The sequence below is a fragment of the Ambystoma mexicanum genome, chromosome 4p (assembly GCF_040938575.1).
Source record: "Ambystoma mexicanum isolate Mex_15411 chromosome 4p, UKY_AmexF1_1, whole genome shotgun sequence".
Classification (NCBI taxonomy): domain Eukaryota; kingdom Metazoa; phylum Chordata; class Amphibia; order Caudata; family Ambystomatidae; genus Ambystoma; species Ambystoma mexicanum.
Window position 1 is genome coordinate 55,569,627 of NC_090927.1, and position 22,272 is coordinate 55,591,898.

The following is a 22,272-nucleotide window of genomic DNA, read 5'->3' on the forward strand; positions in this document are numbered from 1 at the left end:
GTTGAGTGGCCCTGAAGTATCCATAAAGATGGGGGTATATCATGCCGCGCCTGTCCTTCGGATGAATCAAAGTTGTGTAGGGGACTCAAAGTTTTAGGTTTGCCCACAAAAGTGCCAGTCGGGACCTTTTGACATCTGTGTGGAAGACCGCCAGGATAATCATGGGGAGGGACTGAAAAAGAAACAAGAACCGAGGGAGAATGTTCATTTTGATTGATGGATGACTTGCAGCCCAGGAGAGCGCCAGTTTAGACCACCTCTCCAGATCCGCTTTGACAGCATTCCAGGGGGGGCCCATAGTTTGCGTCGGATAAGTTGGTCAGGTCGTTTGTGATTTCTACTCCCAGATACCTCAGGCCGGTAGTGTGCACTTGGAAGGCCCCATTCTTCCACTAGGTGGGCCAGGAGAGTCGCATTCGGCTAGAGCGTTAGGGTTTTATTGTGGTTCGCTCGGATGCCGGACAAGGCACCATACTGCCTCAGGGTTGCGAACAGGGTATGTATCGACTCTAGCGGGCTGGGTGACATAGGCCAAGATGTCATCCGCGAATAGTGCTAGTTTGTACTCTATTCCCCCTCTCTTTATGCCATGAATGCAAGGGTTGGTTCTTATTGCCTGCGCAAGGGGTTCTATTACAAGCGCATACAGAGGGGGGTGGGCAGAGGGCATCCCTGCCGTGTACCCTGCATCAGGCCAAAGAGCTCAGCGGCGACTCCATTTACTAGGACTTTTGCAGACGCCAAGTTTTGATTGCCAAATTTTTCCAGGCGGTTAGACGATGAAATAGGTGGTCCTACCACCTACCCCGGCCCATAAGAGCAGAAGTACAGCCCCTGGGCACGTCTGTCTGAGCTACAGGTTGGCCCATCGGGACAGTAAGAGGAATTCCAATATTGTGGGCCCCAAATAAGGCCTATACCCACCAAGCCCACCTCCCCGATAGTCCAATGCATCAAGTTTGTTACAGCCCAGGACAAGACATTCGTACCCTAATTTAAAAAATAGTTGGTTAAATTCAACAGCATAGTCTCCCGTAGCATCCGAGAAAAAATAGACCAGAGAAGTAACAAATGCAGATCCCTCGCACTGAAATGTGGTCTTAACCCCTTAAGTGCCGGGCTCTAATGCAAGTCTATGCAAAAAGGACAAGCACACTCATATCCTGGCTGCCAATAGTGCGAAGCAGGAGAATGGCTCAAACAGCTCCATACCCTGAGCCTGATTTAGATAATCGTCTTGTACTTCCCGGAAGAGGCTCCTAATCTGCAGAGCCTTTTCATGACTCCCAGAGTCTGTGGTATTAGGACCAATAACCAAGTGCTCAGGCAGGGCGGGAAGTAGCGCCAGCCTCAGTGCCCAAGGTAGTAGATACTGAGGGAAACGCAGTAGTGGTAGAGGCCGGAGTAGCAAGCAGATGTTTCAAAGTGTATACAGGAACACAATCTCGTGGCTGCTTGCCACCAACTACCTCTGTTTTTTGGAGATGTTTTGAAGAGCCCCTTTTTCCTTGTCCCCTGGGACCGGGAGTATTGGGGTGGGCGTTGTTCTGACCGGCCTGGCTGGGTGAACCACCAGAGGTTTCACATTAAGGTTCACTGCATCAGGACCACTGCTAGAGTCTCGTGGATCCAAGACAGTGAATGAAGTCTGTATGGCACAGTTGTTCTTATGTCCACCTTTACAGTACGAGCATTATTTGAGTTAGCCAAACAATCTCCCAAAGTACCAGCCTTTCCCGTCTCTGCTGGAGCTTTGGGCAGAACAGGTGCTGGGCAGACCACTTCTTGGGAGGTCGTAGAAAAAATAGGGAAAATGGGGTTGGACTCTTGGGCAGTAAAGAGAGCAGTAGCAGAGGAGCCAATTCCCAAAAGGACAGGAATGGCCTTCCTGCAATCAGAGGTGTTTTGAGTTTCGGAGGCCAGGGGGTCAACTTTTCATTTCCAAGTTTGTTCAAGGAGAAGTATAATTTACAACTGATGCGCAAGTATTTTCAACATAGTTTAGGTATTTAGCTAGTGTTCGTTTATCAATTCAACAGTGACTGTTCAAATGTAAAGTTTCTGCGTACTTGAAATTGCGTGGTGTTCCTTTGAAGTTCCGAAGTCCATTGCACGCACTTCAGTATATTGCTTCAATATTATTTTCTGACTTTGTGCTCTTGTTAAATTGAGGTACGCAATGAGTGAACTGGAAATAAGTTAAGCGTAGTGGCTGTCAGTGAGAAGAAACGCTGCTCGCGTTTGAATGTTATTGCTCAGTTTGAAACTGTATACGCATGCGCGAGGCAGTAGCGTAGCTTTGCTTGTCTGCCCGTCTTCGCGCCTGCTTCAGTAGCAGAGGCAGTATGCGCCTGCTTCAGTAGCAGAATCTTGCATACGCATGCGCGAGGCAGGAGCGTAGCTTTGCTTGTCTGCCCGTCTCGCGCCTGCTTCAGTAGCAGAATCTTGCATACGCATGCGCGAGGCAGGAGCGTAGCTTTGCTTGTCTGCCCGTCTTCGCGCCTGCTTCAGTAGCAGAATCTTGCATACGCATGCGCGAGGCAGTAGTGTAGCTTTGCTTGCCTGCCCGTCTTCGCGCCTGCTTCAGTAGCAGAGGCAGTACGCGCCTGCTTCAGTAGCAGAATCTTCCATACGCACGCGCGAGGCAGGAGCGTAGCTTTGCTTGTCTGCCTGTCTTTGTGCCTGCTTCGGTAGCAGAATCTTGCATACGCACGCGCGAGGCAGTAGCGTAGCTTTGCTTGTCTGCCCGTCTTCGCGCCTGCTTCGGTAGCAGAATCTTGCATACGCATGCGCAAGGCAGTAGTGTAGCTTTGCTTGTCTGCCCGTCTTCGTGCCTGCTTCGGTAGCAGAATCTTGCATATGCACGTGCGAGGCAGGAGCGTAGCTTTGCTTGTCTGCCGTCTTCGCGCCTGCTTCGGTAGCAGAATCTTGCATACGCACGTGCGAGGCAGGAGCGTAGCTTTGCTTGTCTGCCGTCTTTGCGCCTGCTTCGGTAGCAGAATCTTGCATACGCACGCGAGAGGCAGGAGCGTAGCTTTGCTTGTCTGCCCGTCTTCGCGTCTGCTTCAGTAGCAGAATCTTGCATACGCACGCCCGAGGCAGTAGCGTAGCTTTGCTTGTCTGCCCGTCTTCGCGCCTGCTTCAGTAGCAGAATCTTGCATACGAACGCGCGAGGCAGGAGCGTAGCTTTGTTTGTCTGCCCGTTTCGCGCCTGCTTCAGTAGCAGAATCTTGCATACGCATGCTCGAGGCAGGAGCGTAGCTTTGCTTGTCTGCCCGTCTTCGCGCCTGCTTCGGTAGCAGAATCTTGCATACGCACGTGCGAGGCAGGAGCGTAGCTTTGCTTGTCTGCCGTCTTTGCGCCTGCTTCGGTAGCAGAATCTTGCATACGCACGCGAGAGGCAGGAGCGTAGCTTTGCTTGTCTGCCCATCTTCGCGCCTGCTTCAGTAGCAGAATCTTGCATACGCATGCGCGAGGCAGGAGCGTAGCTTTGCTTGTCTGCCCGTCTTCGCGCCTGCTTCAGTAGCAGAATCTTGCATACGCATACGCATGCGCGTGGCAGTAGCGTAGCTTTGCTTGTCTGCCCGTCTTCGCGCATGCTCCAGGAGCGGAACATTATCCTTTGAGTGTGCGCAGGAAGGCTTGAGTCTCCTCGCTTTTTTTTTCCGAATGCGCATATACACATCTGATGGCACTCACCCACTCCCCTTGCAAGGGGCATCCTACACCAGGGTGTGCCATGACATGTATGCTACATAGCCACATTCTAGGTGAAGCAGTATGCCACGGGCACTCAGCTGTATTGCAATACAACAGAAGATCTGGTTCTTGTACACGTTAAGTGTATGCCAAGACAAAGTGGAATCTATGTTACAGGAGTAGCATGACCTGTATGCCGTAACGGTTTCCACAAGAACCATGAAGTAAGACTTCATATAGACCCGACAGTCCAACCAGTGGTGGAGGCCCCGGAGAATACCATTCCACATACGTAAAAAGAGGGAAACGGAGCAATGGATGTGGGAGTTGCAGGACATCATCGATAAGGTAATGAGTCCCCCACATTGGGTATCTCTGGTCATCATCGCACTGAGAAAAGCATTGAGACACAGTCAGGATCTGCATGGACATGCAACTGTCCAACAAAGCTATTAAGAGGGAACACCTTCCGAAACCCACTCTAGATGACATCATTGCGGACTTGCAAGACACAAGTTCTTCTCCACTGTCCGCCTCACTGCTGGACACCTCCAAGTCCAATTTAACTTGATACCGATTGCAACACTCTCATCTCATGAAAGGCTCTTCTGTTCTTGGCACAATTCGAGGAGTGCTGGTGGGACTCTGAGGCATCCTGAACATTAGCAACAATATGCTTGTGTCTGCCCCGCCACAACAAGAACATGTCAACTGATTGCAGGTGTTTCTTTTGCAATCTAAGGGACAATGGCCTAACCCCGAACTGGCACAAATGCAAGTTCCTGCCAAAGCAGGTTGCCTTTTTTGGTTACTTGCTCAAGGGAGCAGGTTTCTCAGCAGGCACCAAAAAGGAACCCTCCCGCACATCTCAAGATGGTGAACTTTTGTGCGTAGTCTATCCAGGTTGGAGGAAATCCTAACTTACACTACCTCTAAGAGGGGATGCCCTGCCTTAACACAACTAGCTAATGAAACTGTCTGTGTCAGAATGTCAAAAGTAAATTCTTATACATCAAAAAGTAGAAAAAAATACATTTTGGAATATCGTAACAGAATAAGTGCATGTGGGCAGTAGAAGGCCACAATTCGACATCACCCTGCATGCAGGGTGCGTGACAGCACTGCATGTCCTAGTGCATGTCCCACTGAATGCCTATGGGAATGGTAAAATGTAAGTCCCCATTCCCATAGAGTCCTATAGCACTCGATGGGAGTGGGGACTTGGAAGCGCCGGAACCGTTATTAACGGTGCTGGTGCTTCCGTGACCGGTCTGCCTACCGTGGCCCTTGCGCCCGGCAGGGTCAGACCTGTCGGGCACAGCGGCTCCGGCAGGCAGACTCCTAGCTTGCCAGTCCGGAAACAAGTTTGCTGGTGAGCTTACCGGCGCCCTTCTTTCCGGACCGGCAAACTTGTAATGAGGCCCTTTGTCACAGAAAGTTACCATTTCCGCCACTCGGTCAAGTGGACTTACCATGGGATTCTGGGTGGTGGTGTGGCAGTGTATAGTAGCCTCTAAATGAAACATTTCACATGGGGAGGTTTAAGGCACATTGATGCCTTAAACGAGACTCTGAGACTTGTGCTTGTCCTCAAGCCCAGGGATTGTATCTCCATAGCTCCCAACCTTTTGTGTCACCAAGGCGGGTGAAAACACCTGATTTTCTTTTTGGCGGGCGAGAGCCCATAGAAGTGAATGGGCGTTTGAGGGACTTGGTGGGTGATTCAGCTGCTTGCAAGGCAGGTGACACCTGGCAAAAGCGGGTGAGTTGAGAGCTATGGTATCTCTCCAGCTTAGAAATCTCTTCACTGGCTCCCTATGGTGGCAAGGATCAAGTGAAAGTCCACAAGGCTTTCTGGGGCCTGGACCCGCACTACCTCCAACTCTATCTTCCTAAACATCTCCCTTCTCGAGCTCTCCGCTTATCTACTTCCAACTCTCTGAGGGTCAGATGCTATTCCAAGCAGAGGTTTGGGGGCAAATCTCTCTTCGGCTGGGACCTCCCTCTGGAACAGCGTCCCTGCCTCCCTCAAACTTGAGCAGAACCACCTCTGGTTCCGGAAGCAACTCAAGACCTTGCTTTTCGCTTCTGCTTTCTATCTTTTTCTCCCTTGCTCATGTCCCGACTGCTCCACGCACTGGCCACCTGGCTACCCTCGAAACTCTGGCCCTGGCTCCTGCATGCCCAGTTGCCCTCACACTGCCTCCATGCACCCCCAGCACTTATGCTTTGTATCTACAATCCTAGAGTCCCTTCTCTCTGCACTCAGGAGCCACTCGCTGGCTGCACTTATCGAGTTACCTGCACTTCTCCCCTCCTCCTGCCTCTCCCACGGCACTTCTCCCCTTCCACTTCCTTGCACTTGCGCGATCTGAATGACACAAGGTCTAGAAAGATCGTTGTTTTGTACTCCCTCTGTTCCCCCTCCCTTGCCGCGTCGCGCCTTGAGACACTTGTGTACAGGCGTGTTATAAATGCCATATCATATCATATCATCTGGCTGCAGCAGGCGTCTCATGGGCAACTTTTACTCAACAGGTTGGACATGAACGGACTCACCGATGACTGCATCCCAGACCTGTGTGCAGCGCTCTGTCAAAGTCGGGAGATCCAAAATCTGTGCTTGTGTTGGAATTCCTTTACAGACCAGTCCATTGGGTCGTTCATTCACCTGATGAAGAGCTGCAGAAACCTGCAAGAGCTAAGGTAAGAATGAGGGGTCACAAGTATTGCAGATATGGTGTTTCTTTACTCTCCATTGTAACATGATGCCTATAGTGACCCCCATGACCCATTATTTTTTGGACACTAAACATTTTAAAATGCCTTTGGCGCAATGGGGCTGGCTCATTTTGGATGTGCCGGTAGTTTGCACGAGAAGGCCGCTTATATGTGTATGCAGTCCTCTGTGTGAATATGTTGATTCTGTTCACAAACGTGTCTTAACAGACACGTTTAACCAGATCAGGATTTCTATTCAGAATGTCCATCTTTTCATGCAAGCAATCGTAAATGCCGCCTGCAATGTCCGTGTGTCACAGACACGTATTTACTTGAATCCAATGAAATTCTGTATGGAAAAACGGGCCGAATCCCTTTAGGATTCCAGAGCTATCTGTATCACACCAGCAGCTCAGCATTTCACCAATAGATTCACACGCAACATACCAACCCGTGCAACCAGAACCGCACAGACCCACTACATCAAGATCCCCTGTTACAAACCACAGAGAGCTGGAGGGACCCGTTTCCCGGTCTTAGCAGAAAAACAAGAAATGGGAACAGGCTCCCCATAGCACCAAGAGCCGGACCCTCCTAGCACTTATCGGAAGAATGTCAAGCTCTGGCTCCATGGGCAAGAGCGCAGCAAATCCTCAGAGCGCTGCCTGCTCATGGCTTGATTACATTCTGCCTCGGCCTGACGTCAAGGCCGCCCTGACACACCATACACATGTCTCTGCTTGTAAATGTAAACGGGCATATGGAACGCTCACATGTTTAGGAACACATGTAATCCTTTGCCACTGCAATATGTTCACCACAACGTTCTTGTGACTTGTACGTTTAGCGCCCAGGTGCCTCAGGGTTTGGTGTGCTCTATAAATAAACAAACGAAACGAAACCAATGTACATGTTCTGCGAGGGTTGGCTGGCGGAGGCCAATGCAGATTCCATGCAACACCCACTCTGCCCCCCCCCGGCCCCCCCAGCTCCATCCTGCATCTAAAGGAACCTTAATGTGCCATCTTGTTTTCATGTCGTTGCTAGGCCGTATGAGGGTCCCCATGAGAAACAAGACCTGACCTGTCACAGATGCCTAAGAAAGACCCTGGTACTTTTCTTCCCTGGGACTCTTGACTCTGTCGATCGCTGTCGGTGTTACATTTGGAAAGATGACATTTTACTAAATCATAAGATTCATGTTTTTTTTTATTTAAAGTTACCTTAATTGTAGATTGGTGCTTTGTAACAAGCATTTGAGAAGCGATTACAAGGTTACCCTTGATAAACAAGCAAAGGATTGAAACAGCACCTTGCTAGAATGGCTTTACCCATACACGGTTTACAAAGCGTGAGTGCTCCTTCAGCAGGACAATACCAGATTGCAGCTGTGTGATGTCGGTTGATCCAAACCATGTACTAGTGTTATGTGTGCGCAGAACACTTAGGGTTACCCTGAGTGAACAAGCATAGAGGCAGAAGCACCAGCTTGCTCGAGTGGCCTCACCCATGCAGGGCTTACAGAGCTGTAATGCTCATTCATCAGGCGAGTGCCAGATTGTAGCTGCGTGTTGACAGTGGATGCAAACTATGTGCTAGTTTTATGTGTACTCAGAACACCTAGGGTTACCCTGAGTGAACAAGCAAAGTGAAGCAGCAGCTTGCTAGATTAGTGCTGCCTGAGCAGGGATTACAGAGCTGTAATGATCATTCATCAAGAGAGTGCCAGATTGCAGCTGCGTGTTCTCAGTTGATCCAATCCATGGCCTAGTATTATGTCTGTTCAGAAAAGGAGGCTTTAGATTTGGATGGCAAGTGCCTTAGGGGTCATGTTGCTCTTATGGGACTGTGGATGGCAGGGAGTTCCAGAGATTTGGGTGTGGCATTGTGATCTTGCACTAGTCCATGTGATTGCAGGAATTCCACATGATAAGGGAATGGGTGGGGCAGGGAAGAGTAGACGACCGCCGGAGCAACAGCTAGGCGGTGTGGCTCTGTCCCGTAGCCGTAACTGCACTTAACCCATTGAGGCTCTGTCCCGTAGCAGTAACTGCACTTAGGTCATTGAGGCTCTATACCGTAGCGGTAACTGCACTTAGGTCATTGAGGCTCTGTCCCGTAGCGGTAACTGCACTTAGGTCATTCAGGCTCTATACCATAGCGGTAACTGCACTTAGGTCATTGAGGCTCTATACCGTAGCGGTAACTGCACTTAGGTCATTCAGGCTCTGTCCCGTAGCGGTAACTGCACTCAGGTCATTGAGGCTCTGTCCCGTAGCGGTAACTGCACTTAGGTCATTGAGGCTCTGTCCCGTAGCAGTAACTGCACTTAGGTCATTGAGGCTCTATTCCGTAGCCGTAACTGCACTTGGGTCACTGAGGCTCTATACCGTAGCGGTAACTGCACTTAGGTCATTGAGGCTCTGTCCCGTAGCGGTAACTGCACTTAGGTCATTGAGGCTCTATACCGTAGCAGTAACTGCTTTTAGGTCATTGAGGCTCTATACCGTAGCAGTAACTGCACTTAGGTCATTGAGGCTCTATACCGTAGCGGTAACTGCACTTAGGTCATTGAGGCTTTGTTCCGTAGTGGTAACTGCACCTAGGTCATTGAAGCTCTATAAAGTAGCAGTAACTGCACTTAGGTCATTGAGGCTCTGTCCCGTAGCAGTAACTGCACTTAGGTCATTGAGGCTCTATACCGTAGCAGTAACTGCACTTAGGTCATTGAGGCTCTATACCGTAGCGGTAACTGCACTTAGGTCATTGAGGCTCTGTCCCGTAGCAGTAACTGCACTTAGGTCAATGAGGCTCTATACCGTAGCAGTAACTGCACTTAGATCATTGAGGCTCTGTCCCGTAGCAGTAACTGCACTTAGGTCATTGAGGCTCTGTCCCGTAGCGGTAACTGCACTTAGGTCATTGAGGCTCTGTCCCGTAGCAGTAACTGCACTTAGGTCATTGAGGCTCTATTCCGTAGCGGCAACTGCACTTAGGTCATTGAGGCTCTGTCCCGTAGCGGTAACTGCACTTAGGTCATTGAGGCTCTATACCGTAGCAGTAACTGCACTTAGGTCATTGAGGCTCTGTCCCGTAGCAGTAAATGCACTTAGGTCATTGAGGCTCTATACCGTAGCGGTAAATGCACTTAGGTCTTTGAGGCTCTATACCGTAGCAGTAACTGCACTTAGGTCATTGAGGCTCTGCCCCGTAGCAGTAACTGCACTTAGCTCATTGAGGCTCTATACAGTAGCAATAAACTTAAAAGATTCAGCATAGGAACCATATTACATTGCAATAATTAAAACATACCAAAAGTTAAAACAAGGTTAAGGTCAGTGATTAAAAATGAACAGCAGGTAAGACTCGTCAAATGCCAATGCGTGGCACACACTTAAAGTTGAGTTTAAAGTTCTTTGTACATTTTGATAAAAATGTAATTGGTGGCTTACTTGAATTAATGCGAGTCTAAACTCCTTCATCCTCAGTAGTGTTGGGAGGCAATGTTCCAAACACCAGCAAACCCTAAAATCATTCCCCATCATTAGATGCTGAGAAGCCACTCTAAACTGCCTGCAACTAAGAAGCCGTATAATAGAAATCTAAGGGCGTGGAGTGTCCTACCAAGGGCAACAGCACAGAGTATTCCTCTCTCCCATTGGCAGCTTGGATCCTTCAATCTTTCCAGTGCAGTCTCTTCTTACCTGCAAGAGGTAGCTGGGTCAATGATAAGGCTGTAATTGGCGTTCTTGCCCCGTATGTTATAGACACAAGAGAGGTATAGTTTGTTATTAAAATGTAAGTTCATGAACGGCAAATAGGCCCTCGCACTAACTTCAGTGTCCTCGGGTCCTCGGTTAGTTCCGCCTGGATCGGTTGCTTGTCTTAAACGAATCCAGGCTGTACTTCCTTTGATTAGGGAGAATAGACCAGGTTGTAACACCCTAGAGACTCCATGGCTTTGAGATGATTCAAGCCATTTTAATCTATTCTCTGCATTAGGTAAATCTTTCAAAAAATCTTTCGGCAAGCAACGGCCCGTTGTTTGTTCAAATAGAGAGCCATACAGAGATGGGGCCCATTTTTAGCTGATCAGTGACTGGCGTATGGCAAGCCTCAAGATTCAATAGTCCCTTGCCCATAGCTAATGAGGACCTCACTAATGATCGCAGGAATTGCCGTTCATAGGCTGCGTGCGGTGGCAAATTGGAGAACCCCCAAATGCCAGCTCCATAGCGGATAATACCACCAGACTTTGCCTGGTGGGCCTTAATTGTGAGAGTAACTGCTCAGCCTCCCCGGGTGGAAGTTGTAGTACCTGGGCCGTGGTAAGGCAGTTGAAGCAGGAACCAGACTCGACCCAGGTATGTATGAAAGGAATGCTTCTTCATTCGTCTTAGTTACAGTATGAGCAGGGATACAGGAGAGCAGGGTATCAGCACCCTTCTGGTTCCACTCTCTAAATCCAAGTCCCCGCCAGTCATCCTCGGAACCCAGAGCACACCCAGGTTCACCATACATCATCCCATGAGCTGGGATACACGGGAGCAGGGTATCAGCACCCTTCTGGTTCCACTCTCTCACTCCAAGTCCCCGTCAGTCATCCCTGGAACCCAGAGGACACCCAGGTTCACCATACATCATCCCATGATCAGGGATACAGGAGAGCAGGGTATCAGCATCCTTCCACTCTCTCACTCCAAGTCCCCACCAGTCATCCCTGGAACCCAGAGCACACCCAGGTTCACCATACATCATCCCATGAGCAGGGATACAGGAGAGCAGGGTATCAGCACCCTTCTGGTTCCACTCTCTAAATCCAAGTCCCCGCCAGTCATCCCTGGAACCCAGAGCACACCCAGGTTCACCATACATCATCCCATGAGCAGGGATACAGGAGAGCAGGGTATCAGCATCCTTCTGGTTCCACTCTCTCACTCCAAGTCCCTGCCAGTCATCCCTGGAACCCAGAGGACACCCAGGTTCACCATACATCATCCCATGAGCAGGGATACAGGAGAGCAGGGTATCAGCATCCTTCTCTCACTCCAAGTCCCCGCCAGTCATCCCTGAAACGCAGGACACATCCAGGTTCACCATACATCATCCCATGAGCTGGGATACAGGAGAGCAGGGTATCAGCACCCTTCTGGTTCCACTCTCTAAATCCAAGTCCCCGCCAGTCATCCCTGGAACCCAGAGCACACCCAGGTTCACCATACATCATCCCATGAGCAGGAATACAGGAGAGCAGGGTATCAGCATCCTTCTGGTTCCACTCTCTCACTCCAAGTCCCTGCCAGTCATCCCTGGAACCCAGAGGACACTCAGGTTCACCATACATCATCCCATGAGCTGGGATACAGGAGAGCAGGGTATCGGCACCCTTCTGGTTCCACTCTCTCACTCCAAGTCCCCACCAGTCATCCCTGGAACCCAGAGCACACCCAGGTTCACCATACATCATCCCATGAGTAGGGATACAGGAGACCAGGGTATCAGCACCCTTCTGGTTCCACTCTCTCACTCCAAGTCCCCGCCAGTCATCCCTGGAACCCAGAGCACACCCAGGTTCACCATACATCATCCCATGAGCAGGGATACAGGAGATCAGGGTATCAGCACCCTTCTGGTTCCACTCTCTCACTCCAAGTCCCCGCCAGTCATCCCTGGAACCCAGAGCACACCCAGGTTCACCATACATCATCCCATGAGCTGGGATACAGGAGAGCAGGGTATCAGCACCCTTCTGGTTCCACTCTCTAAATCCAAGTCCCCGCCAGTCATCCCTGGAACCCAGAGCACACCCAGGTTCACCATACATCATCCCATGAGCAGGGATACAGGAGAGCAGGGTATCAGCACCCTTCTGGTTCCACTCTCTAAATCCAAGTCCCCGCCAGTCATCCCTGGAACCCAGAGCACACCCAGGTTCACCATACATCATCCCATGAGCTTGGATACAGGAGAGTAGGGTATCGGCATCCTTCTGGTTCCACTCTCTAACTCCAAGTCCCCGCCAGTCATCCCTGGAACCCAAAGGACACCCAGGTTCACCATACATCATCCCATGAGCAGGGATACAGGAGAGCAGGGTATCAGCACCCTTCTGGTTTCACTCTCTAAATCCAAGTCCCCGCCAGTCATCCCTGGAACCCAGAGCACACCCAGTTTCACCATACATCATCCCATGAGCAGGGATACAGGAGAGCAGGGTATCAGCACCCTTCTGGTTCCACTCTCTCACTCCAAGTCCCTGCCAGTCATCCCTGGAACCCAGAGCACACCCAGGTTCACCATACATCATCCCATGAGCTGGGATACACGAGAGCAGGGTATCAGCACCCTTCTGGTTCCACTCTCTAAATCCAAGTCCCCGCCAGTCATCCTCGGGACCCAGAGCACACCCAGGTTCACCATACATCATCCCATGAGCTGGGATACACGAGAGCAGGGTATCAGCACCCTTCTGGTTCCACTCTCTCACTCCAAGTCCCCGTCAGTCATCCCTGGAACCCAGAGGACACCCAGGTTCACCATAAATCATCCCATGATCAGGGATACAGGAGAGCAGGGTATCAGCATCCTTCTGGTTCCACTCTCTAAATCCAAGTCCCCGCCAGTCATCCCTGGAACCCAGAGCACACCCAGGTTCACCATACATCATCCCATGAGCAGGGATACAGGAGAGCAGGGTATCAGCACCCTTCTGGTTCCGCTCTCTAAATCCAAGTCCCCGCCAGTCATCCCTGGAACCCAGAGCACACCCAGGTTCACCATACATCATCCCATGAGCTGGGATACACGAGAGCAGGGTATCAGCACCCTTCGAGTTCCACTATCTCACTCCAAGTCCCTTCCAGTCATCCCTGGAACCCAGAGCACACCCAGGTTCACCATACATCATCCCATGAGCAGGGATACAGGAGAGCAGGGTATCGGCACCCTTCTGGTTCCGCTCTCTAAATCCAAGTCCCCGCCAGTCATCCCTGGAACCCAGAGCACACCCAGGTTCACCATACATCTTCCCATGAGCAGGGATACAGGAGAGCAGGGTATCAGCACCCTTCTGGTTCCGCTCTCTAAATCCAAGTCCCCGCCAGTCATCCCTGGAACCCAGAGCACACCCAGGTTCACCATACATCATTCCATGAGCAGGGATACAGGAGAGTAGGGTATCGACACCCTTCTGGTTCCGCTCTCTAAATCCAGTCCCCGCTAGTCATCGCTGGAACCCAGGGCACACCCAGGTTCACCATACATCATCCCATGAGCAGGGATACAGGAGAGCAGGGTATCAGCATCCTTCTGGTTCCACTCTCTAAATCCAAGTCCCCGCCAGTCATCCCTGGAACCCAGAGCACACCCAGGTTCACCATACATCATCCCATGAGCAGGGATACAGGAGAGCAGGGTATCAGCATCCTTCTGGTTCCACTCTCTCACTCCAAGTCCCTGCCAGTCATCCCTGGAACCCAGAGGACACCCAGGTTCACCATACATCATCCCATGAGCTGGGATACAGGAGAGCAGGGTATCGGCACCCTTCTGGTTCCACTCTCTCACTCCAAGTCCCCGCCAGTCATCCCTGGAACCCAGAGCACACCCAGGTTCACCATACATCATCCCATGAGCAGGGATACAGGAGTTCAGGGTATCAGCACCCTTCTGGTTCCACTCTCTCACTCCAAGTCCCCGCCAGTCATCCCTGGAACCCAGAGCACACCCAGGTTCACCATACATCATCCCATGAGCTGGGATACAGGAGAGCAGGGTATCAGCACCCTTCTGGTTCCACTCTCTAAATCCAAGTCCCCGCCAGTCATCCCTGGAACCCAGAGCACACCCAGGTTCACCATACATCATCCCATGAGCAGGGATACATGAGAGCAGGGTATCAGCATCCTTCTCTCACTCCAAGTCCCCGCCAGTCATCCCTGGAACGCAGGACACATCCAGGTTCACCATACATCATCCCATGAGCTGGGATACAGGAGAGCAGGGTATCAGCATCCTTCTGGTTCCACTCTCTCACTCCAAGTCCCAGCCAGTTATCCCTGGAACCCGGAGCACAGAGTTCTCATCAGTCAGCCAGTGCCATCTAGTGGCATTTTATAGAATAACAAGATATGTGCTCTTTGTTCCAATCCTGCCGTGAACTTTTCTGCATATATTTTCTATACTTCAAGTACATAGTCACGAGGGCCCACCCCCACATTCTGCGCAGGATGCACAAGGTTTCCATTCGTGCAGTGTGCACCTGTACCCCAGGATGGTGCACTGATATATGTTGACATGCCCAGCAAGGCTCACCCAGCAGGCAGGTTCCCAGCACTGGCAACAAACCCCCCCTTATCTATGCTTGTGGCACTGTGGTTAGACTCACCCAACAGCCAGGTATGGGGTCCAGCATGTCGATCCATGTATGATATGAGATATGATATGATATGGCATTTATAACATGCCTATACACAAGTGTTTCAAGGCGCGATGAGGCTAGGGAGGGGAAAAAAATGTGGGTAGGCAGACAGCGATCCTACTAGGCCAGGTGTCATACAGATCGCGCAAGTGCATGGGTAGGGAGAAAGGGAAAAGTGCCTAGGGGAAGGGAGAGGGGAAAGTGCAGCACATGGGATAGAAGAATAAATAAGGTAAATAACGGCCTGAAGGTGGCAAGTGCAAGGTAAGAGCAGACATAAGTGCTGGTAGAGGGACTGTAGGGATACAGAAAACAGTCCCTAGGTGGGGGGGTTGCCAGGGAGGCAGGGCAGGTGTGCAAAGGCGGGACCTGGCCCCAAGATCAGAAAGCGTGGCCTGGTAACCAGTGCTGTTTCAGCCAGGAATTTCAGCAGGGGAAAGAGGCAGATAAAGCAGAAGCAAAGAGGAAGGTTTTGAGGTGTTTCCGGAACCGGAGATGGTTCTCCTCAAGTTTCAGGGAGGCAGGAAGGCTGTTCCAGAAGCTGTTGCAGAGTAAGGCCCTTGCCGAAGAGAGAGATCGACCACCAACTCGTTGCTTGTAGAAGCGGCTGACCCTGAGGGATTTGGAGGGAGTTGGAGGCAGATGAGCGAAGAGCCTGATCTTCCTGCGGAACTCCATGTAGTGGGGCAGCATGGAGTTCCGCAGGACCATTGCGTCGTGTGTTGAGCCTGGGCACCTGGCACAGCAGTGTGTTATTATTTGGCTGGCATCACACACCATCTGGACGTTTAGCGAATGGTACAGCTTCCTATTGCGGTATACCACCTCAACGGCATGCCGCACCACTAGGTCGACATGTGTGCAGTCTATCACACCAATCAAGTTCGGCATGTCTGCTATCGCATGGCATGCCACTTTGGTGGCGTTTACCTCAGCTGCAGTCCGTGGCATGCTGATATGGTCATGTACATGTTTGAGGAGTGCCTGAAGTACCTGCATCAGCACACGGGAGAAGCAGGGTTGCAATATCCCGTGCAGTTGTGGTGGGGTTAGGGTAAATGGGCTCACACGTTGTCGGGGTATTGTTGGGTGCCTGTAGGGCACAAAGGCCTGCACATTGGGTATGTGCTGTGCCCTTCTCGCTATCCTTCTCCTCCTGCGCATTTGTTGCATGGCCTGCCCCACTGCCTCCTCATAGAGTAGCTGTTCCTGCATGTACTCCTGCTCCAGCAGTGCTAGTGCTAGCATTTTTCCTTTGGGAGGGATGTGGTGCGTGGGTGGGCTGCCTTTATGCTGTGCCTGGGTTTCAATGGTGTCCACCTGTGCTGATTTTGTACACCGGTGGCAGGTTTCTGCTCACCTGATCCCTGTTAACGCCAGTCCCGCGATGCTGGTATTTAAGGCATTGTTTGTGGCCCTGTTACCGGTATGTTCTTACCGGTATTTGCAGGGCACGACAGGCGTCTGTCGGGGCTCCTGCCGGCATCAGGGATGCCGCTCACGGAGGGCCCAGTGCCGGTCCCGGTAACAACTCCCTGAAGAGTTGTAATTATCCGGTCCAGTAAACGATGCCGGTATTACCTTACCGGTATCGTTATTACCAGACCGCCAACCTTGTAATGAGGCCCATAGTCTTCTTAGGAGGGAATCTGTTGCTTATTTCAGAAGCCACACCACTGCTACTGGCGATGAGCGGAATGGCTAAGCCCACTAGTCCTGGTTAAGAAACCGACGCCCCACAAATACAGAGACTGTTTATCGACCTTTGTAGCGTAAACCAAGAGATAACAATAGACAACTACAAGTCTCTTGCTCTTCAAGTTCATCTGGACAACGTCTCTGAACTTGACCTGCCTGGTGCATACAAGCAGGTGAGACTGTGCAAGTTATCAAGACACATGACAGCCTTCATAACACTTCTGACATGTTTCAGTACACTCGTGAGCCATGTGACCTATTGTCTACTGCCCCTGCATTCCAGAGACTCATCTATAGGAGACGGGGAGGCGTGTACAATATGTCATACTCTCAAGACGACATACTAGTTTATGGGTAAAATGCAAACGAATACGATTCGACTCTATGCAAAGTGCTCCAAACACTACAAGATGCCAGGTAATGTAATTATTTTGTTTATTAAGCAGTTTTTGTAGGTTTGTTCGTACCTCGAAAGGTTAATGGAGCACCCGACAACAGTACATAATTCCCCTAAAAGAGGTACATTACACATACATCACAAGATGGACGTTGCCTAAAAAAGGACACAGATTTAACATTTTCATCCCAAGTAAACCTATTTATAAAATGACACCAAAGTATTTTATCCAAGTTTGTCCCCACCTTTTCAGAACACACTAAATCCATGAGATAATTACTTGAGAACGGAAAGGAGTATCTTTGCTGAAACGAACAAGAAGCAGAATTCAGAGACCTCAAAGAGTACTTTACCAGAGCTCCATGTCTGCATGCCAATGGTCTTGGTGTTCTTCTGGCCGAAAGATACTGTGATGAAGAAAGAGTAGTGGCCTTTGCATCCAAGGCGTTATCCACAGCAGAAAGAAACTAATCAGTTAATGAAAAGGAACTATTGACTTGTGTATGGACCGCAGAACCTTTCAGGACCTGGGGAACTAAATTCTTTGCACTGACAGACCGTAACCCCTTAAGACCAGGCAGGACAAAAACCTCCACCCCAAGGTTAGCATGGCTTGCAGCCAGATTGCCAGAGTATACATAATCCATTGTACTTGTTCAAAGATGGAATCGTGGCCCCGCCTATTATTGCATGTCTTGCCTTCCCCTCGAACTTGGACACAATACCAGCTTTTTGGGTGGAGAATGCATAGAATTATCTGTCCAAGGGATGTCCGGAGGTGAATCAAAACGTATAGCCAAAGTTGAATGGGAAATCATAAAACAGGATGAAGCCTTGGTATACATTGAATGTTTTGCCATGGTTGCATGCCCCACATCTTCAGAGCCATTTGGGAAAGTTGTGAGAACTTCTATTAGGAATGGAAAAGGCTGTTTGTCCTCACATTGACCAAGAGGTGACTCAGAGAGTAATACTGGTGGCATTGAATGTGCCAAGAGACCGAAGAAGCCATGTGTGTGCTCCCCTCATAGTGGAAAAAGGGAACTATGTGCAAATCCCGCATTGTTCAGAGCAACATAGCGAAAGGCAACCTGCTGAAGGCTGCCACCGTACGGTCGCTCTGTACCTCTCGCCCTCCCCGTCTCCATTTTTAGGGAGGTCCTCACCTGAAGCCCTTTCCGACCTCCACCCTCATGTCGACCACACCCCACTCCCAACCAGCCCATTGCTTTTGCACCATCAATTACCTGTGACGATCTAGTGGCCGCCAATGGGGAGTGTGATGCAGTTTTGTAAATCAGTGTCTCTGCAGCACTTTTTTTTATGTTACTCTTCCCTCAGGCGGCTACTAGACCACTACTAGACCACTAATGAGAAATAAATTGGTCTACGTTTCATGACAACAGATGCTGTGGCATCATAATAGTAGATTACTTGTGTAAGTGGAGTGAACTATACACTTTCTCCTTCACATAATAACATGCACAGTGATAGATGTGCCCAAACAGGTCTTTTTACTGAGGAGTCCCTAAGCAAATAGTAACCAATAGCAGAGTTCAGCTTACCTCAAAGGAGATGCAGAAAATCCTAACATCAAAAAATATTAAATAGTTTTGTTCTGCATTATACCACCTACACACCAATGGCCTAGTTGAGCGAACAAACTACTTAATACAAATAGACAGGTCCCGCTCACTTCCCACTTGGGCCCTTTCAAGACAGCATTGGAAGTGATATTAGCTCATTGGCTTACCCCCAATATGGTAATGGGAACTGTAAGGGAGAATGTTCATTTCTGTACTAATTCCCTTCAACCTTCGAGACCCCCAGTTCTTTTGCTGGACTTTTTCATTTTAACTCTTGAGTGAGTGGGACCTTTTTCTCATTTTCACATGTGTTTTTCCCTGATTTGGATTTTATGTTTTCACTGTTTTTGGAGTCTGACAAACTCCACAGGCATCTGCTTTTTGTATGGTGACACACAGCACCTTCAGTGCAGTGTCAATGAGAAATCCTTTCAATTCCTCTTGAGGGTTAAATAACTTTTCTTGGGTGAACTACCGTTCCCAAGAGTAGAAAGGTGAAATTGATCTTACTTACCTTTCTACCTTGTAGGTCCAGCACACACCAACTTATGTGGAGTGCTGGGGAGTTACTTAGTAAAAAATGTTTGTTACCCTCATTACTTTTAATGGCTGGTGGCAGTGGTTTAATTTTTACTAACATTGTGCTTTTCTACCACAAGCGGAATCCTCAGCTGTAGTACAGCACCCATGGGTGTCCATTTTGCCAAAATGGCCCCTGTCGTCTTTTTTTCACCATTTTCTGTTTCTGAGGTCTTTCTCTGCTTTTACTCTGTGTGTTGATACAGATTTGAGCCCTTTGTGTGTTTTGCCTCTAGCGGTCTTCAGCACGCCCCTGGCTCCAGTGTGTCTGGAAGGACAGGATGTGAGGGAGGGACCCGAAACTCCCCTGTCCTTTATCTCTCGGAGTGCCTGAACGAAACCAGTACTGATTGGCTGGCTGGGAAAGGACAGCCACCCTGCTGTCTGATTGACAGCCTAGGCTGTGCATGAATGGGAAAACTTGCTTTAAAGGCAAGGGTTTTGGGACTACAGTCAGAGTTGACTACTGGAAGAAACATCCGACGAAGAAACCGTGAAGCAAAGCCCTGCTGCTGTGTTGACCTCCTTTTTCAACTCGACAAAGAACCTCCGGACGGAACAAAATCGCCCCTTGGGTTAGTGGAACCAACTAACCCCGAAACGAACTCCACTTTGGCACAATCCCTGACTTTCTGTGCCTCTCTGTTGCTGCAGAAGCCTAATGCCAGGGGTTGAGTGTCCATAACCGAGTGCTACATCTGCCGCGGAACGAATCCGGCTAAAAGCTCCAGGAGCCTCCTTGAGACACTCGAGAAGCTGGAAATCCCGATCTATAGTCCCCTCACCAGAGAGCAGGACCGAGCGGAGCAAGGAAACTCCAACCGGAGTAAACCGTTCGCTGTAGCAAGACGGAATCCAGCTGGACCACTTTTTCTTCTAACCAGAGGTACTGTTTGGGCTGGGGGTACTTATCTTCTTGTCTTAAGTCGTGCTGTCTTACTTGAGGCTTGCACTTGCTTAACTTGCTGAGTTAATTTCAGCTCCCTTTGCCCAGACTTAACAGCTTGTGTTCCTACGAATGATTTTCTGAACTCTCTGACTTTGTGCAAGATTTTTATCCAAGAACTGTATCAGAACTATAGACCTTGTCCAAATGGCTTGACTTTGGCTGTCCTGACTCCCTATAGGCACTCTTCTAAATCCATTGACTTTTGTATTGCTTGTCCCTCCATAAGTTGTAGCTTGTTGAACACGGTTACTGCTGGGAAAGGCTTATCTAGACTTCAGTGGAGGATTCAATTGTCCTCACATATTCTAAAAGTATTCTAACGTTATTACTTTCCTTAATCCTTCCTTTCTGCAACTCAGAGTCTACAAAGTATATTGGTGTTATATATAAATGCAAATACTATCCTTGTAATGGAAGTCACTTCAGGGTGTAGGAGAAATGCATTAAGCTTATCCAAAGAGTATGCAGCAGCTGTATTGATTCTGAAAAGTAATTCCAAAGTTTGCTTGAACTTTTACAAACAAATGCCTTCTTAAACAATGCTTTAGTAAAACTGATGCTAAATAAATAATTATTTATGTCAAAAACCTTGAGTATAGGTTTTATTGGGAAACTTGTATTGGTGAATTTCGATGCTACCGCTCTCCAACTCACATTTACCCCTCTTGAGATAGGTCTGGCTGCTCAGTCACACTGCCAACCTGTGTAGTACAGACCTATACCAAAAGGTGGGTCACATAATACCAAACAGATAAGTCTTGTGTAGTCTCACACGGTGTGACTGCACCAATTCTTACCTAACAGGAACAACATGGTTCCAAATCATGCGAGGCAGAAAAACTTGCTTGACGCCCATTCCACCATGGCTCTCTGATCTAAGAGAAGAAACGGCAATCCATGTGAAATCCATGCTGTGGCACATATCAAAGGCACAGAAGAAAAAGAAAGGGTGGCAGAACAGCAGCATAGTATCAGGGTTCTCATTGTCAGATCAAGTCATTTCGTTCAAATTAAACTCAACCACAAGAATCCTTCCAGTGCGTTCAGATGTAGTGAATCTTAATGAGTGATTGAAAGAGAACCAGGCGCGTGGAGACAAACAATGGCAAAACATGGAATGTGGACCATGTGCTTCAGTGCACGCCTGAAGCAAGGCAACCAAGGAGGAGCAATGTAATGCATGAAAAGGTCTTAAGGGAAAGGCTCAGCGAAAACTCCAGGGGACTTGAAGAACTCCACCACACCTTTGGTGATTCCTCTGGGCATGGAAGTGAAAATGGTCCTCAGGGGAAGAGGATGCAAGAGCGGTGGCAAGGGATGTGGAAGAGAATGAGCTCAGGAGGTTTCCTGGAGATAGTGTCCGGGTCCTCAAGATGGACATGAACCATGCCAGCCCACCACTGCGCTGAATAGGTACAGGTAGTATGAAATGAACATCCTTCTCAAGCGGTAACTCATTCTGTTGTTTACTTATGCTGCCCCATCAGCAAGCACAGTGGGCCAAATGCAGAGCAGTTCCTGTGGACACTGTGCTTGCAGCACGAGGGGGGAATGTCAGGTGGTTCGGGTTGCATTACAGATGTGGCTGGCCAGACTGTTGGTTTTTCTTTTGTATGTATAGTATTTTGGTCCTGTAAATAGTGGGGGTTTCTTAGATGGATATGGGAACCTGATGGCAACAGCAGCATTCTGGACCCTTTGGAGGCATTACATTTGGTCAAATGTAAGCAACGGATAGCGGCTATTGCCATAGTCCACCTTAGTCCACTATTAACCGACTATTAACGGGGATCTCTACGACCATGGAGTGTTTCTGGAGGGTAGAAAGGGGGTACACCTTGAGCAGCTTCATTTTTATAACTGAGCTGATTTTGCTGTTGCGGCTCATGTTGGTCCCCCACTTTCGCTGAAGGACTTGGTGCCAACCAGAGTATGTCAATTCCTTGAAGAGGTTCTTTGAGGCCCCTTACCATGGTTTCTGCATTGCTCCCAATGAGATTCAAACGATTGGCTCTCATCTAAAATTCGGTGACATCTGGCCCTTAAGTGACATTAGAAATGTGTCATTGGGAGACAAGCATGATGGGTGGTAATAATTTGAATTTATCATAACCACTGGAAATCGCTAAGGGGAAGCCTTCCAAACCATCATTTTTCAGCCTGCTGCACCATTACAGAAAGGGAAAACCTTATGAAAATCTAGCCTGGTCCCGTCCCACAGGGT

The 22,272-nt window shown here is 49.4% G+C and overlaps 1 protein-coding gene across 4 annotated transcripts in view; it reads left to right on the forward strand.

The window, feature by feature from the left end:
- Positions 1-22,272, forward strand: part of LOC138452987 (NACHT, LRR and PYD domains-containing protein 12-like) — a 468,167-nt gene that overhangs the window by 424,410 nt on the left and 21,485 nt on the right. For all 4 annotated transcript variants that reach the window (XM_069605368.1, XM_069605370.1, XM_069605367.1 and 1 more), the window contains one exon: positions 6,238-6,405. In XM_069605368.1, the coding sequence (XP_069461469.1) occupies positions 6,238-6,405 (168 nt within the window). The remainder of the gene's footprint in view (positions 1-6,237; positions 6,406-22,272) is intronic.